General features: G+C 34.8%; 1 protein-coding gene across 1 annotated transcript in view; it reads right to left on the bottom strand.

Moving 5' to 3' along the window:
- Positions 1–16,715, bottom strand: part of PPFIA2 (PTPRF interacting protein alpha 2) — a 305,971-nt gene that overhangs the window by 106,610 nt on the left and 182,646 nt on the right. The window contains exons 4-5 of the mRNA XM_051609070.1: positions 9,385–9,486; positions 3,886–4,050 (exon numbers count right to left, since the gene is read on the bottom strand). Of these exons, the coding sequence (XP_051465030.1) occupies positions 3,886–4,050; positions 9,385–9,486 (267 nt within the window). The remainder of the gene's footprint in view (positions 1–3,885; positions 4,051–9,384; positions 9,487–16,715) is intronic.

Genomic DNA, 16,715 nt, shown 5'->3' with positions numbered 1-16,715 from the left:
TGTTTTTGTAGTTCTTGTACTGTGCACGTAGCAATTCTTGCATGACCAGTCAAGTTCTGTGGCAGAGTTTGTTACAACACCTCAAGATGATTATGTGTACAAAGTGAAAGCATGAAATAAAAAATACATTCAGGAAGAATATGAAGTCTTTCTTGGGATGTTGCAAGTTTAAAATGCAAATATTTTAATGAAAATATCTTGTTATGTTTTTTCAAGGGTGTAACAGCTAAATTCTTGGCTTTAATGTCAACGGTTTTTTTTGTGACAAAAAAAATTGAAGAAAACCTTCCATTATTCATTTTTAAAGGGTCATGATAGATTTTCAGTGCCCTTTTGAGAGTTTTCATTACTCTTTATCCATTAACCTACTTCGGATTTGGGTGCATAGGACAGTGTTTATTTACTGTGATATCAATATATCATGGGTTTTTGCTTCAGCATTTACTAGTTCTCCCTCAGGCCTCCCTGAGCACAGTGGTGAAGTCTGTGGGAGTGAAGCATAGTGCCTAATACAGGAGAACAAGACATACAAGTCAAAGGGAATAGATTGGCTGCATCCAATGGCGCTGAAAAGACTTTATTAACTTGTCACAGTGAGACCTTTTTAATCTTTGAAAGGAAATGGCAGTCAGGGGAGATTCCTGATGAGTGGAAAGCCCACAAATGTTGCATGCACCATAATGAAAGGCAGGAATTATCCCAGCAAGGTCCGGGAAAGTACAAGCTGGCCAGTGTTGTGAATGTTTTGGAGCAAACCTTCCTGGAAGCCTTTTCCAGGCACATAAAGAAGAAGATAGTGATTAGGAAGAACCAGTATGACTGTCAAAGGCAAATAGCATCTAGCCAACTTTATAGCCTTGTGTGATGAGGTGGTTGGCTCTATGGATGAAGGGAGAACAGTGAAGGTTTTTTAATTTATCTTTACCAAGGCTTTCTGCAAGATCTTCCATTTGCTAATAGAAAAAAAAGAGAGTTGTGAATTGGGTAAGTGGATTATACTGTACATAGAAATTGGCTGGACTACAAGCCTCAGAGGTTTTGGTGAGTGATATAGTCTAAATGGCCTCATATTACTATGAATACACTTGACAGACTTTGATGAAGGCCCACCAAGCTGGTCATGGGTTGGTATACACAACATATGAGAAGAGGCTGAGAGAGTTGGATCTGGGCAAATTTATAAGGGAAAGTTCATGGGAGTTCTTACTGCTATCTGCACCTAACTAACCAGAAGATGTGCAGAAAACAAATCCAACTTCGTTTTGGAGATGCAGAGTGACAAGAGGGAACAGATGCAAGACTCAGTAACAGAAATTCTGGCTAATTATTATGGAAGTGAAATGACAGAATAGGTTTTCTCCCTGAAGATATTCAGAAGTTAATTAGACAGGACCACAAGCAACTTCAAACTGTTGGCCCTGCTTTGAGAAGGAGGTTGGGCTAGATGTCCTCTAGGAGGCCCAACCTACAATATTCTACTTATCTCTGAATAACAAATTTTCATAGATGGATGATAAGCTTATTTCTGAAAGATCTGAAAGTACCTTATATAATTTTTATGTCAGAGAAAATGTAGGATAGATGACTCACATGCCATAAGGGTTTTTTAGCACATTTGGGTGTATGCAGTTTTGTTTGTTGTTTTTTTTTTTTTTAATAAAAATCCCAATAATGCTGACAATGCGTGGTATTATGTACTAGTATTATATTATCAGGTATCTGGCTGATATATAAAATGTCTCTGACTCAGTCCTTCTAAAGACAGATACTATAATGTTAACACATTTTTTCTACAGGATTTGTACATAAAATAATGTGTTTTTCACAAATTTATGGGTTTATAACAAATTATTTTTAAATCTTTTACTAAACTGTTTTCTTGATTGATGTTGGAATGTTTTATAATAAAAATGTGATTTATTATATTAAAATAAAAAGTTTCAATGCGTAGATGAATAGCACATAGAAAAGAGTAATTTTGGCCAATCAATTTTGAATCTTTTTTTATAATGTAATAAACCTTCTGTTAATACAATTGCAGATGGCTGTTTTTCCTACACTGATAATTATCATTACCACTGGGACAGAGACCCACTACATATGCATACCTGTGTCCTTCCAAAATGTTTAACTTAACTGAATACTGATTTTAACCTCTTACATTAAAAAAAATTATAAAAATAGCCTTTTCAAGTATTTTGACTTTGCAAAATAATTTCCAAAGTGAGATGTAATTAAACAGTGTATTATCTGAACACTAAAACAGTAACAAAAGAAAATGTGTAAGAAGTTTATAACTACTGAATAACCAGAATCTATTAAAACTTTAGTTATTATTATTTCTCACACTTAGCCTACACAACATCAAAAAAGTATGAAAGTAGGAGAGCTCCCTACTCTCTTTATAGTTTTATCCATGTTTAAAGTGTTGGATAAAACATCAAAGCTCAGTCCATAAACCCTATCAATCCTCAAAAGATGTTTTTAATAACACAGGATTTTTAAGTCTTAATGACATCCAAAAGCTTATTACAATTAATTGCTTAGAGTTGCTAGAAGTCATCATATACCTTTTCTAGATTTTCTTTAAATATGCTTTTGATATGTAACTGAATAGAACATATAACTAAAGAGATATTCCTAGACAGAAAAGAAGTTTTGATTTGTCATAAGTTCCTTAAATTCAGTTAACTTTGAACCTGGATAGTATGACTCCTAACCCACAATGTCTCACATCTTTATTATGAATTAAAAAAAAAACAATTACTCTATAATACAGCTATGCTCTTCATCAAGCTGTTTCTTTTAATAACAGTTCCTGAAATATAGTCAACTTTCTGAATATATTTATGAATTTAAAAACGTTAGATTTGTTACTGTGAGACCATTGAACTGGTTCTACACAACACAACTCAATGCTGCAGTCAACAGTTTCAGCTGCTGTGCTGCGCAGTGTCTCCCCTGCTCACCCAACCATCTCAGAGAACGAGCTCAGCCGCAGTGATGAGCCTGAGTGTATCAGCCAAGACAGACTCCATCAGGAACTAGGTTCTTTGCTCAGTGGTTTTTTTGCAGTGGTTCTCATGTGCTCCCTATGTGTGTAGTTTTGAGGCACTCACTACTTCAGATGCATCATCTTAGCACATTGTTGCTAGGTATGAACTGGATTACTGAATTCATGTAAGCAATGTTCAAGATCATACCTCATAGTTGTACAAAGTGTCATTCACACAAACCAGTCTTTCCAGCACAGGACATATCAGGAAATCAGTGGAAAGATGCTCTTAATCAGTATGACTAGGTGCAGTTATGATAATTTTAAAAATCTTGATTCTGTGAGCCCTTCATTACTTCTGGTAAAGAAGGATCTACCATTTATTTTAGTAGTAATAAGTTCCCCCTACTTGTAGAGGGAACACTCTGCTTATGTAGTAAATGCTAAGAACATCCCTAAAACTTAGGAGGTTTTCCTCCTAAAAATCTTTAAAAGTTTAATTATGCTTTTTTACTCTATTGGTGTGTTTTTAAAATCTGAAATACCCACATTTTCTCAGCAATAACTTAGAAGCATATTGTACAGACAATAAATCCTTTCAGTTGGTGTCATCTATATTTAGTGCTAGATAGGAGAGGCATGTCTGGTAGGGGTGATATTTGCTTAGTTTGAAAAGTCAGTAAATTATTTATAAAAGATAGGTAAAGAGACCTGAAGTGCATTACAGGTACTGGTCATACATTTTTATGGATTTCTGTGGACACATGTAAATGCTGTAAGTACAGGACATGTTCCAAAAGGAAATGCACAATCCGGTTGCTCTGCTGCATCATAAAGCACAGTTAGGTGAGTTAAAAAGTGCATTCAGTAAGATTATTTCCATACTGTACCTTTTCATCCAAAGCCTTGTGGTGCTCAAACAGAGATTTCAGAGCTTTGAGGACCTCAACTTCACTGGAAACTCCTGAGGGAGACTGTGCTTGCCGTTTCACCACTGTCATCCTCAGTGACCTTTCGTGTCTTGAGACAAGGCACTCCAAATGTTCCAGTAACAGCTATTGGATTTGATACAAAATATTATTAATTTTTGGTGTGTCTAAATGCCATGAAAAGTCTAACTACAAAGTGAATGGTAACAAATGGAAATTTTCTTGGCAACCTCATTGTAGGAAGACTGGAATTATTCACAAAACTTCCTGATTCTAAATCAGATGGAAGAAATAGAAAAATAGGAAATCTTCAAATGATTTCATTTAAACTCTGCTGTGAGAAGTGAGAACAAGAAGTCACTATTTAACTAAATGAAGGACACACTTATGATATTATTTGTGACAGTATTTGATGAGCGTTTTCAACCAAATAACAACCAAAGCCAGCCTCAAGCATCATGCAAATGTAAGTTTATAACGAATTCATTCTAACTATAAGGTATTTTTAATTTCTACTGAAAGATACTGAACAAAATATGCAGAAATAAACAGTACATTTTATTACATTTTGAAGACTGTTAATCCTGAGTGCCACAGCTAATGTCACTAGCATGTGCTCTAAAATGTTCATTTTCTCTGTTGTGTTACACATACAATAGAAGACAAAAAGGTCCATAAAGAGAAATTTTAGGCTATTGTAAATATTTGTAAAATAACCTATAACTAAGCTATAATTATTTTTCATTATTACTCTTGAGGTTAAATGAAAACATAAAATTATTTGTTCATGTTGTCTAAAAAATCCCCCATTTGTTTATACTTTCATAGGGCTACTGCTCTTACTGTCTGAACATAAAAGAGATTTTGTTAATATTAAGGTGAAAGCAGGGTAGCTAGATTCATGAATCATAATGCATGTTAAAGGTATTATAATTACAACCTACAATTATATCTAAGTCATTGAACGGAAATTTGAAAGCTACATGGATAATTGTTTATTATTTCTCCTTTGATGTGGTTCTTAATATAGCTACTATTAGTAAAGACACAGATTTATCTGCAATCCATAGTTAGTCTCAGTCACATAATGACCTTTATTGCTACATGAACTAATAGATACAGAAGAGCAAAACCAGAGAGTGTAATCACATTATAGTTGTAATATAGTGCTATTACGTCAGGAATGCCGGGGTTTGATGTTATCTTTGCTTCTAATACGGTTCTTGTGTCTGGATTTGCACCTGGTTATAATGCTGCAATAACTGCATTCATAAAAAATAGTGGACACATATACAAACTGTGTTAATACATTAAGAACCACAATGACTCCACACAGTTCAAGAAAGGAGGGTATTTCCACCATTTTTTAATTCAGTTATTTATCAAAAGCAAATGAACAAGACATTAATGGGCTTTGTGTGTAAGGCTGACAGCATACTTTAAAAGATCTTCCAAAACAATAAAATGGAAATTTAATCATAACATGTAGGGTTCCATTCTAATCTTTGTGTATTAGGAGGCTGCAGTACCTAATCAAAGATGTTCAATAAATTATTAACTAAGGAATTGAGAAAATAAAATATGAATAAAATTGAATCTAAGTCAGCCTTGTTTACTTCAATAAACGCTTCAGCTCGTGAGGTTTTAAGTTAAAGACATGGTGCCACTGTCTTTGTTACTGCTGTTTCATTCATTAACATAGGTTTATTTATTTTTTTCTGAAACTGCTTGAACTGAATATTTTAGCCCAATTTAAGCATTATTTTTGCTATATACAAAAGACATATGTATGTGTCTGGTTTTGTTTGGGTTTTTTTTTGCAGTGAAAAACACACAATCTGTATCAGTATTGTAAGAGATTTTTGTTTCAGCTGCCAAACCACACCTCATAATCGTATTCTGGTTTATTAAATTAATCTGACACACTTTTTCTGCTTTTAAAGAATACAGGCAGAGACAAAACTATAGCTTTCAATTTTAGTTTAAACTTAGCACTGCCAAATGAGTGCTATTTGATTATTTCCATTAAATAATATAACACATTGATCTGTGTTCCAGCTTCAAAAAAGATGCTGTCTCATCACATGCTACAGGCGATCTAGGTAGAGAATATCCAGAAAAATAAGTGTAACAGATTCTATTAAGATATTTTGTATATGTTTTCAAAGTCCTATGCAATGATTTTCCAGAGGGAACCTGTTTGTCTTCCTGACAGCAGTGCTACACCAATCAATACATGTACAAACGCTCCTGCATTTTCTATTTTGCCTCACATATTAACAGATTAAGTTGCCAGCTAAGTTCTTCACATGAAAATATTTTTACTGTAATAAATCAGAAAAAGTTAATTAGCGTAGGCAGTAAAAATACATATTCAAGAGCTAAAGGTCACTAGGAGTTTTTCTTAAGAACACTGGTAGAAGGATTGAATAGGAAAATTATGAAATATTGGAATAGGGCTTAAATCCTGGTATGTTGGCTGAGACCTAGATTTTATGGATCCTGAAAAATGTAATTCCAACATGCTCTCCCTTGAACATATTTTATTGTCAGGGTCTGCCAGCGCAGCTTGGTATAAAGTGGCAAATTAGGAGATTCGTTGTTTGTTTTTATTTCTTTTGTGGAGACTGGCAAAAACTTTACAGGTTGTTGCCAAAAAATCAGTAAACACAAAGGTATGGATCTTTTATTTCATTTTGCTGGTTTTCAGGCTGAAGCAGGAGGTACTACAAACAGTATCCTTATCCTGTTACCCCAGGAAGATAAAAGGTTGAATTAAAAAAATATAGACAGGAATCAAAGAATATGGAACTGAGACTCTTCATTTAAAAGTAGTAGGTAGTGCTACCTCGGACAAAACTGGTTTTACTGAGTAGTCCCACTATGTGTCATCATGCATGAAATTGCCTGGGGAGGGCAGGTAAGCCTTGCTAGCACAGCCAGGCTAGAGCTGGGTGAAGTGTGAACACTAGTAGGGTGGAAGAAAGAGGCATTATTTGTACTAAGTTTATATATTAGAAAAAACATTTAATTTCCTCATTGCAAAAGTGTAGCAGTGGTCCTCCAAATAGAATTTCATTTGAATCCTTGCTTAAATATCAGGAATATTTTGGAGCAGGTTTCTTACAAAATATTATGCTGTTTCACATTAATAGCAGCACACATTTAAGTTCACAAAAGTGTCTCTTTTTAAGCAATGCCTTCTCAATGAATGTTGCTAAAAATCTCATCACTAGCTTGTCATCAAAACTGTATTCTGAAGACAACAGCTTTGTATCTAAAAATCTGGTCTTGTGCTATAAAAGACAGGATGGCTACTACAGCAAACTCTGGCAACTAATGTAGTATATGGCAGCTTAGAACCTGTCAAGAACATATGTATGACACAGACGAGTGAAAATTTATTAATGAAAATTAAGTCAGAGTAAGGCACATCTCTCAATTTTTTCTCTCTCCCGTTAATACTTGGACTATATCTTCCCCTTTCACTTACTGTAACATTTCTTGCATTTCTTATGTATTTTCATAATCTAAATATTTTTATCTCCAATATCTAGCTTCACCCACATTCTGAAAAACACAGATTTTGCTAATTTTAACTGCAAGGACTTCTTGCAAGGATTATAGCATTCTATAACTCTCGTTAGTTGGTATTAGTTCTCCTGGAAAATCTCTTACTGATTTTTCTTTTATATAACACAATAAGCATAAGAACGGATGATCTTTGATTTCCTTAGTTTGCAACAAAGTGCCTGTGACAGAGCTCAGTCTGACTGAGATGGTGACTTGCAGTTGACACATCTTCATGTTCTCTCACAGTTTTTTGGAAAGTGAGTCCCTGACTACTAGGCTGGCTTGGGATTTTTGCTAGCCTGCACTGCTTATATCAGACCCACAATAAGTACTGGTACACTGTAGTTCTAGTATTCCAAAACCGGTGTTCAACTGGCTTTACAGTGAAATGCATAAAATCTTGTGCTAGGCAGTTTTTAGTGCCTATTTATGAAGAACTTTGGCCAAATGAGAAAGTGACATTACAAATGTGGTTTATATGGTATTTTTTCTGTAAAGATAGGAAAGTGGATATGTGTTCTGTGCTGTAATGGGTATATGTAGATTATTGAACAGGTACAATTGAGGGCATATTTTAACTACATCTCTGCATTTAAAAGTCTGCACTGGAAATTAACAAACAAAAAATTAAAATTTTATGTAACTTATTTTCTTCATTGACTTTTGTATTTTTACCTTAAATACTAAAATAACTGATACATGTAGTTCTTACTGATAATTTCAGCAGCTGTAAGAAGTCTTCAGACTTGTAGTTGAGATGGTTTTGAAAAACCTAAAGAATGTACTGAAATTCTTCCATGCTTCACCATAATGTATGGAAGTCATGGGAGAAAACATAGGTCTCATCTATGTCTCTCATCACATTTCCTAAACCCATCATCTCTAAGACTTGTGCTAAATGTGATCATCTCTCACACATCCAAGCTAGAATGGAGGCAGATGTAGGCATTTGTATCATCTGTCTTTCCTTGGATTTATGAAGTTTACAGTACCCTGGTACTACAGCTGAACAGAAGAAAGAAGGGAGAAAGACCCTCAGTTCTTTTGTCATGCAAATCGATTACCTTCAGAACGCAAATTCGCTGACCAAGGAAAGATGTTATCTGAGCAGCTGAAGTGCTATTAGTTTAGTGAAAGGAGGAAAACAGGAAGAGCTACCCAGATTACAGAGGAATGAAATATCCCATGAAGCTTCCTCTGCTCCACCTTCTATTTCTTGATCAGCTGTGGTTTTGTGCAGACAGTTACATGTGCCAATTATTTTATTCTGAAAACCATTCTCTACACCATTTGAGAATTTTCAGAAGGTGCTATATTATATTTTCATTTCCAGACAGAAAAACATCTTCTGACTGAAGTAGAACATAGTAGATTTAAGGGTGAAATCTTGTCCTCACTCAGCTCTATGGCAAATGACATTGACTGCAAGGCTCACATGGCTGCACCTGGACTAACTACGATTTCTGCAGCAGCCTTCATCTCATCCTTATTCAGACCAAATCCAAAGCAGAAGGGGAAGCTGGGTCTGTTGTAACATTGCCTTTTGCCTTGATAAGAAGCAAGAATATGTGCAGGCTACTCATGCAGGCCCTGGGGTTTGAAGGGCTGCATGAGTCCCTTGCTTTAGAACACATTTAAGATGATTGTACTTACCATCTTATATAAAAATGTGCTACATTTGCAATATGTCTTGCTAACCATTACAGTAATTTCCTCTGAGACTGTAGCATGGTAGATATGTCCTGTTACTTAAAATCTAATGTACTTATTGAAAGGCTGGAATTTTGTCTTCTTGTCTATACAAATGACGTTATAAATTTACATAGAAATATATTCCTCCTGCTTTACATATACATGATATCCAGAAATGGTTTGCTGTATACTTACTCTTGTGTTGTTTCTTTCAGCTTTCAGTTCTGAAATCTCCTCCTCTTTTTCAAGCAGCTGCTCCCTGCATGCATTTAATTCTTTTGTCAGTGCAGCAAATTCCTGTGGAATAAAATTATATATTAAGTTACTCAAGATGTAACCACTGGACTAATCAAATCCATATGCATTCTAAAGTTTAAAGGTTTTAATAATCCTTAAAAATAATCAACAAAACCTAAAATAGCATATTTAAGCATCAGCTTCTACCAAACCCTCTTAAAATCTGGGTCTATCTAATAAAAAGTGCCGATGAAGAACACTGATTTAAGTTTAGAAAAAAAATAAGGTTCAAGATGATAGCACCATTCCCATACATAAGCAATCAGAACACACCAGAACAAAACTGGCCTACTTCATAGCAACTGAGACACTGCATTTCACACTTCATGAGGTTCAACTCAACATATCCACTTAGCAAGTGTTCTTGCCTCTCAATAAGGCAGCTGTTGCAACATGGCATGGGAGGAAAAAGTTAAGGTTATTACAGAAGTAATATAGGTATTGTGAAAAAAAGAAATTCTCCTAATTTTTACTTGATTTTTGAATGTAACTATTAAAATGTATTTTGGCATTCCAGTGAAAGGCTGTGATGAGTCAGAGCAATATTTGTTTTACTTTGGAGTGAATTTCCCATGAAAAAGCAGCATAAAACAAGGCTAGATTTAACATTGTTCACAATGTTAAGTTTTACAAATGCAACTAATAGTTTTTCTGAAAAACAACTTTTTTAGTTCTCAAAATTTATATGAAAACCTCTTGATTTTGCCATTGCTGTTACTTTTCAACAATATACATGTATTTCTGTCTATACAATGGACAGTCACAGACTTTTTTATTAATTTCAGTAATGAAAAGGTTTCACTCCTTATGTGTTTATTTTTGACAGGCACCATGTATATTAAAACATAGTGGTTAATTTTATCCATGACAGCAAAAAGATGCTACACATCTCAAGAAAGCAGTGTGGCAAGGGATGGAAAGTCCTTAAAAGTGGTGATAATGTGTCAGAAAAAAAAAAGTCTCGATGAACAACATCTCTGCTTAACAAACATATATACATATTTTTAAATATTAAGTTAACTTTAGTTAGACCAAAACAGTCATTTTGTCAGGGCTCCCACAAGCAGCCAGAGTTAAACTGAAGTAATTCCTAATTCTCCCCCTCCCTCCCAAAAGAAAGCAGTTTAAGAAAAAAACATGTCCAGGTGGCTTATCTTACCAGCCAGTTGGATGAAACTGAGACTAAACCTACTTATTTAAGACAAAAGCTAGCAATGATCTCAATAAGGATTGGTTAGCTGCTTCCCCTTAGGTTGCTGAAAGCAGCTTTTATCCAAACTAAAATGCTGTTCAACAGTTTGGTAAGTATTCCTAAGATCATTCTGTTTTAAGCAAGTTTCTAAATAGTTAATGGTATATGGTACTATTAATAATATATTTTAAAGTATTCAAATATATTTCAAGTTAAATTCTATTTATTTCCATTTTTTGGCAGCTGGAACTTGATCCACAGTAAACCTCCATCCCATTTCCATGGTAGTAAGGAAGGTGTTGTTCTGATATCCTCAGTGAATTTTGTTTTAGAGATCAGCTGTTGTTTACTAGAACAAAGTGGGGTTTTGTGTCTCACCTCCTAATCAGTATTTTAATTTTACACCCTAGTGTTCAAGAACTTGTAAGACTATGCAGCATACTTTGAAGTTAAAGCCCTTAATCTAGCATTGAAAATGAGATTTAAATTTTACCACTGCTGGTCTTACTCCAGAATGCAGAAACTGTCAGTCCAGCACTGTTAATCTGTCAGGAATTTTATTTTAAAAACTCATGTCTTTAAGGCTATAACAAACATTACATACCAAATTAAAATAAACTATTTAATAGAATTCCAAAGATGTTGAGTCAGATCAAATCACACACATACATTTTTGTCTTTATATTCCTCTCAGATAAAGTTTTTAGCACTACAGTGTGGAACTCTTCTTAATTATTTATATAAAGTTTATACACATGGATATGTATCTGTAATACTTTCAGAACATCACAGAATAAATTTTGTGATCTTTTTAGTATGTCATTATTTACTTTTTCTTATTTCTTTGTATTGTTTCAGTTGGGATTAAAATAGATGGTGTATGCTTGTGCATCCGGATGGGTGACCGTGAAAAGGATAACAAGTGTCATCTGGTGAATTACAGTTCCAGCTTCTAACTATAGTCAGGCAAAGCAGTCTGATGCTTTTGTTGCTTTGCTTGGAAATAGAAAAAAGCTACAAATGTATTGAATTGTACTTTCTTTGCTGTGCCAAAACAAGCCTGCTACCAGTAGTACAGTCCCTAGTGCTTTGGTCAATATTAACTCCAATAATTAAGGAACAGAGTTCCTACTAGTCTACTGAGCGGCATGGAACTTATTCATACGGGAATTTCTTTGGTCATCAGCTTTTTTCCCTTGCTTAAAAAAACCAGCATAACTCAAAATTCTGTTCCAAGGAAGTGTCATACCTAACACAGTGGCCTCTCAACTTTGAAATATCTTCAGCTTATATTAATAATAACTATTAATATCCACTTTAGCTGGCTACCTGTGTCCACTATTTCATCCCTTTTTACTTGAATCACTGACGTAGCCCCTTCAAGCCTGTTAATCATTCAGTTGCTGCTGCTCTCTGAAATTCCTCTGTGCTTTTGACATAACCTCAGTTCTAGCATTTACAACAAGTAGTCACCTCTTCGTACCTCTAGAGCTAAAGTGGCCAGCCTTCTCTCTTCATCTGAAGTAGCAGACTGCTCAGTCATCAATAATTTTGACTTCTCAGTTGTCAAGAGCTTTGACTTCTTTGAATCAAATTATGGCAAAACCAGGGATTTTCTTGGTGTTTGAGTCATAAGCCTTTTACAAGGAAAGTCTCAAAGTAAAACTGAGTTTGCCCTAGAACTTTACAAATTACTATTTCTGTCACATCTGCTTTGATGAATTAATAACTAGGATAAAACCTCACAACAATTTGTTTTCAATTCATGCTTCCAAAACTGCAAGTAAAACTCTTTTTAAATACATCCTTTTTGTCCCATGTATCCCTGAGATATGACAACTTAGTGCTCCAGGCAACAAGTTTCTCCCACAGGTCAGAAGCAAAACAAAACATATTTTTGTATACCCAGTTATGTAATAGATAACATGTGATGAGAACAACCACTGCTCCTGAAATTCCCTCTGATATATATGGGGATTAAGGGAATGCTGTCAACAGGAATTATCATTTGCAGCAGAAATCTCGCATGGGCAGTCATACTTTAGGAGCCCTGAAGGTAATATCTGTCACTAAACTAACATGATTCGACAGGCACAACTGCACTCGTAAAGATCATGTAGAAGTTTTGTGTCTATAAAGCCAATTAAGAACTGTAACTATATGAAAAATTATTCAGTTGATTGCACTGGCTTCATACTGTACTATGTCATCAGGATATTAACAAAATTATCATTTAATAAACAACCCAAGAAAGAGCTGTTTTTTTTGTTTTTTGCTTTTTGGTTGGTTTTTTTTTCCATCTAAATAAACAATCTCAGAGCTCACCTGGTATTTCTATTTTCCTTTTTAATATCTGGGCTATAACATTCAGTCTGACTGAAAAATAGCTGACTCAAAATGACAGCTCTTTGTTTTTACTGTGTTTATTTTTGAAGAGAGGGCAGAACCCTTGAAAACAAAATCAAGAGAAATTTGTAGCCACTGAAAGAACTGCTAGCCTTCTAAATAATAATAATAATAAAAAAAAAAAAGTCAAGGACTTCCCCTGGTGAAGCAGTTGAGTCAGAGCAGCAGAGGCTGGAGGGTGCCCAGGAGAGTGGGAGGCCACGGGGACAGGCAGGCTGACAGTGCTGCCAGATGTGTTGGCAGCAGGACTGTGCAGGGGAGGCATAACACACCTCCCTCACCATTAAATTTGCCTCTAGGGGCTGGCTTAACAAATGCTACTTCCTTTGCTTATTATTCCCATGAAAAGCTTCTGATGTTTATTTTTTTATGACCTAATATGCATAAAACATGTATAGCTAGTCTCCAGGCCAAGGGTATGCCACAGAAATCATGAAACCTTCTAGCTGCAACACTCAGCAGTTCAGCACGTCTATACTGTCCAGTAAAGGGTGAGTTGAAATGAAAATACAGCCTCTCGGCATCCCCACAAGAAAAAGGAAAAGACCACATAAAAAGAAAAGGAAAAGGAAAGGAAAAGGAAAAGGAAAAGGAAAAGGAAAAGGAAAAGGAAAAGGAAAAGGAAAAGGAAAAGGAAAAGGAAAAGGAAAAGGAAAAGAAACTCAGTTGCAGAGATGCTGGAGGAATTCAGCTTAAAATCTCTGGATTTTCCATCTTTGAAACACAGTTCATTTCAGGAATGAATGAGTGAACTAATATATGCATGGGGACATTAACACAGGAAATTACTATCTACTACAGTTCCCTCGGAATTTTAACCTCTCATTGAATATGTTTTCATTCAATAAAATTTTGTAAAAATAAATAAATTATACATTCTTTATTATTATTATTATTATTATTATTATTATTATTATTATTATTATTATTATTATTATTATTATTATTATTATCATAGAATCATAGAATGGTTTGAGTTGGATGGAACCTTAAAGATCATTCAGGTCCAACTCCCTGCATGGGCAGGGACACCTCCCACTAGGCCAGGTTGCTCTAAGTCCCATCCAACCTGGCCTTGAACACTTCCAGGGAACAGGCATCTACAACTTCCCTGGGAAACCTGTAATTGGAAATTACACTTTTTAAATGACCGAGGGTTTATTTTAGCAATTTTGCTATTACCAGCACCCAGATTTCAACCTTGTTGACTCCTATTAGCAAGACAAAATACTACAAGATTCAGAATGTAATTCATACCACACCAGAGCCATAGTAGTAGTCCATGATTCTAGATTAGGTTGAATGCAAGTTTTAACCATGTAGGTTTAGCGTCAGCCTTCTGAAATGTTTCTTGTTACATCTCTGCTCAAAGTGAGAATTCATTTGTGCACAATTTTAGGTTTGAAAACATATACTCTGAAAGCTTTCATTGCAACAGCAGTCAGGTAAAAACAGTAAATCTATTTGGATCTCAGGAATAAAATTTTGGTCTCTTCATACATACAAAAGTCATACTTTCAAAATTATAGAGCAGTCTCTGAATTAGTATCTTAAAAATATTATCACATCAGTTTGCACTATGATGCTGTATGCCTGAAGAGTTTTCCATGCTCCTCCACAAATAAGTGTAAGAAAAATTAGTTCTGTCTCCCTTTTCCCTGTAAAAATGCAGTGGGCTTTTTTTTTTACCCCTTTAAGAATCTTGCCCACTAGTAGTAAATTACAGAATCAATAATATGAGGTGGGTGAGCCACATCATGTTGAAATACTGAATCTCTAATCTGAACTGAGCGTTACTTTGTTTGACTCACATGGTGCTTTCACAGACAGTGAATAAGGTGCTTTTCTTCAGGTGTGATCTTAGGGGCTCTTAGCCACAAATCATGCTTCAAACTATCAAGGTATTACCAATGCTGGTTTGGATAATTTATCAGCCTGCAAGACATCTAAAATGTGGAAAATGTGATAAAATGTGACAATGTGAGAGTTCCTTATTTATGAGGAAAATGAAGAGGATGAGATTTCTATTATATAAGAGGCAGTGGACTTGTTATCCCACACTCTATATTTGTAATTACTTTTTTCCAGTATTCTGAGCACAGACAGAAATCCTAAAATATGCAAACATTTACCAACACATAAGTGCACAGTCAATGTTCCTTGGAAGAAAGAAAAAAAAGTTTTTCAGATGCTCAGAGCCAATGTTAACACCTACAAAAATTAAGAATCCCAGTACCTTCACTGAACAGAAAATGGGACAAATGGAGAACTGCTGTGTGGCTTTCCAAGAAGGGTTTTCTTCTTTAAATACTGGTTTGAGACTACAGCAGACTTTTAACTAAGTAATGCAAATATTTACTTATTCAGTCATCCCTTTCTGAGTAGAAGAAGTAATCTCAAACTAGTGTAGCATCTCTGAGGATGGCCTAACATTATGGACAAATTATTTACCATTATGACTGTGGTCCCAAGTTAATGCAGATAGAATTCTTTTTTAGTACCTTTAAAACGACCAAACAGAAACCCAAAGAATAATAAATAATGAAGTATTATACTAGATAAAATTTATTGAATGAATTTAGATATACATATTTTGGTTTAACTTTGCAGCATATGTAACCTGACTTTTATATAAACATCATCATCTAAATTCATTGATTAAATATTGTACTGATGACAAAATATTACTCCACAGTTATAAATTTATCATTCATCAATAAAGAGAGAGAGTAAAATATGGTTTAAAGTGGCTGACTATGAGTAATTGAAAAAAAAAGATGGAAAATGGGATTTATTTTATTCCAATTCATCAGAAGTATATTCTTCCAGATATTTAAATATTAAATATGTGAAATGGTCACAGGGCAATAGCATAAGTGAATAAACTGCTGTATTGAATCGCTAGACTGCAACTTCCCATTGCCTGTACAGAGGTTTATTTTATGCTTGTTGCTCTACTTTCTTTTTTATATTTTTTTTAAATTTATTTTCTTTTCAAAATTATAATAAATACAAGGTTTGACACCCTGGACAATATGAAAATTATTGAAGTGCTTAACAGACTGCACAATGGCTTCAGCACATACATGCATAGATACAACTCTCATTATAAGGCAGATTGAGGTCAGAACATGGCTCTGAGAAATAATCTAAAATAAATCCTGACAGAGAAGCTATATGAAGGGGCCCTGTAAGAAGCCACACATACTTATCAGTGAACAGAATAGGCCTTCCTTGTCTTATAATGTTGGTAAGGAACGTGCAGTTTATTTTGGTGTCAAGTCCAGCTAACAAGTCTGGCTGCTTTTTAGCATGCCTGACTCACTTTTCAAACTCTTTACTTCTCTAACTTCGATTTCTTTCTCTGCACAGCATCTTGTTATTTTCTTCCAGGCAAACTTGATAAAATACAGCATGACCTTCCTCTCTCCCTCATTTTGGAGAACACATACTGTTCTGACACTTGTCTCTCCCCCTTCTTCCTCAGCTTTTTCTCTGGGTAAATTTTATCCATAATCACTCATTCAGTTATTAACAACAGGTCAACAAGTCTGCTGTTTTGGTTCAGAACACATCCTTCCCTCCACAGTAAAATAATATTTTTTCCCTTTCAGAAACAGCATACTAAATA

This window comes from Apus apus, chromosome 1, assembly GCF_020740795.1.
Source record: "Apus apus isolate bApuApu2 chromosome 1, bApuApu2.pri.cur, whole genome shotgun sequence".
NCBI classification, from domain to species: domain Eukaryota; kingdom Metazoa; phylum Chordata; class Aves; order Apodiformes; family Apodidae; genus Apus; species Apus apus.
The sequence above is the reverse complement of the archived record's forward strand: the minus strand, read 5'-3'. Positions and strand labels throughout refer to the sequence as shown.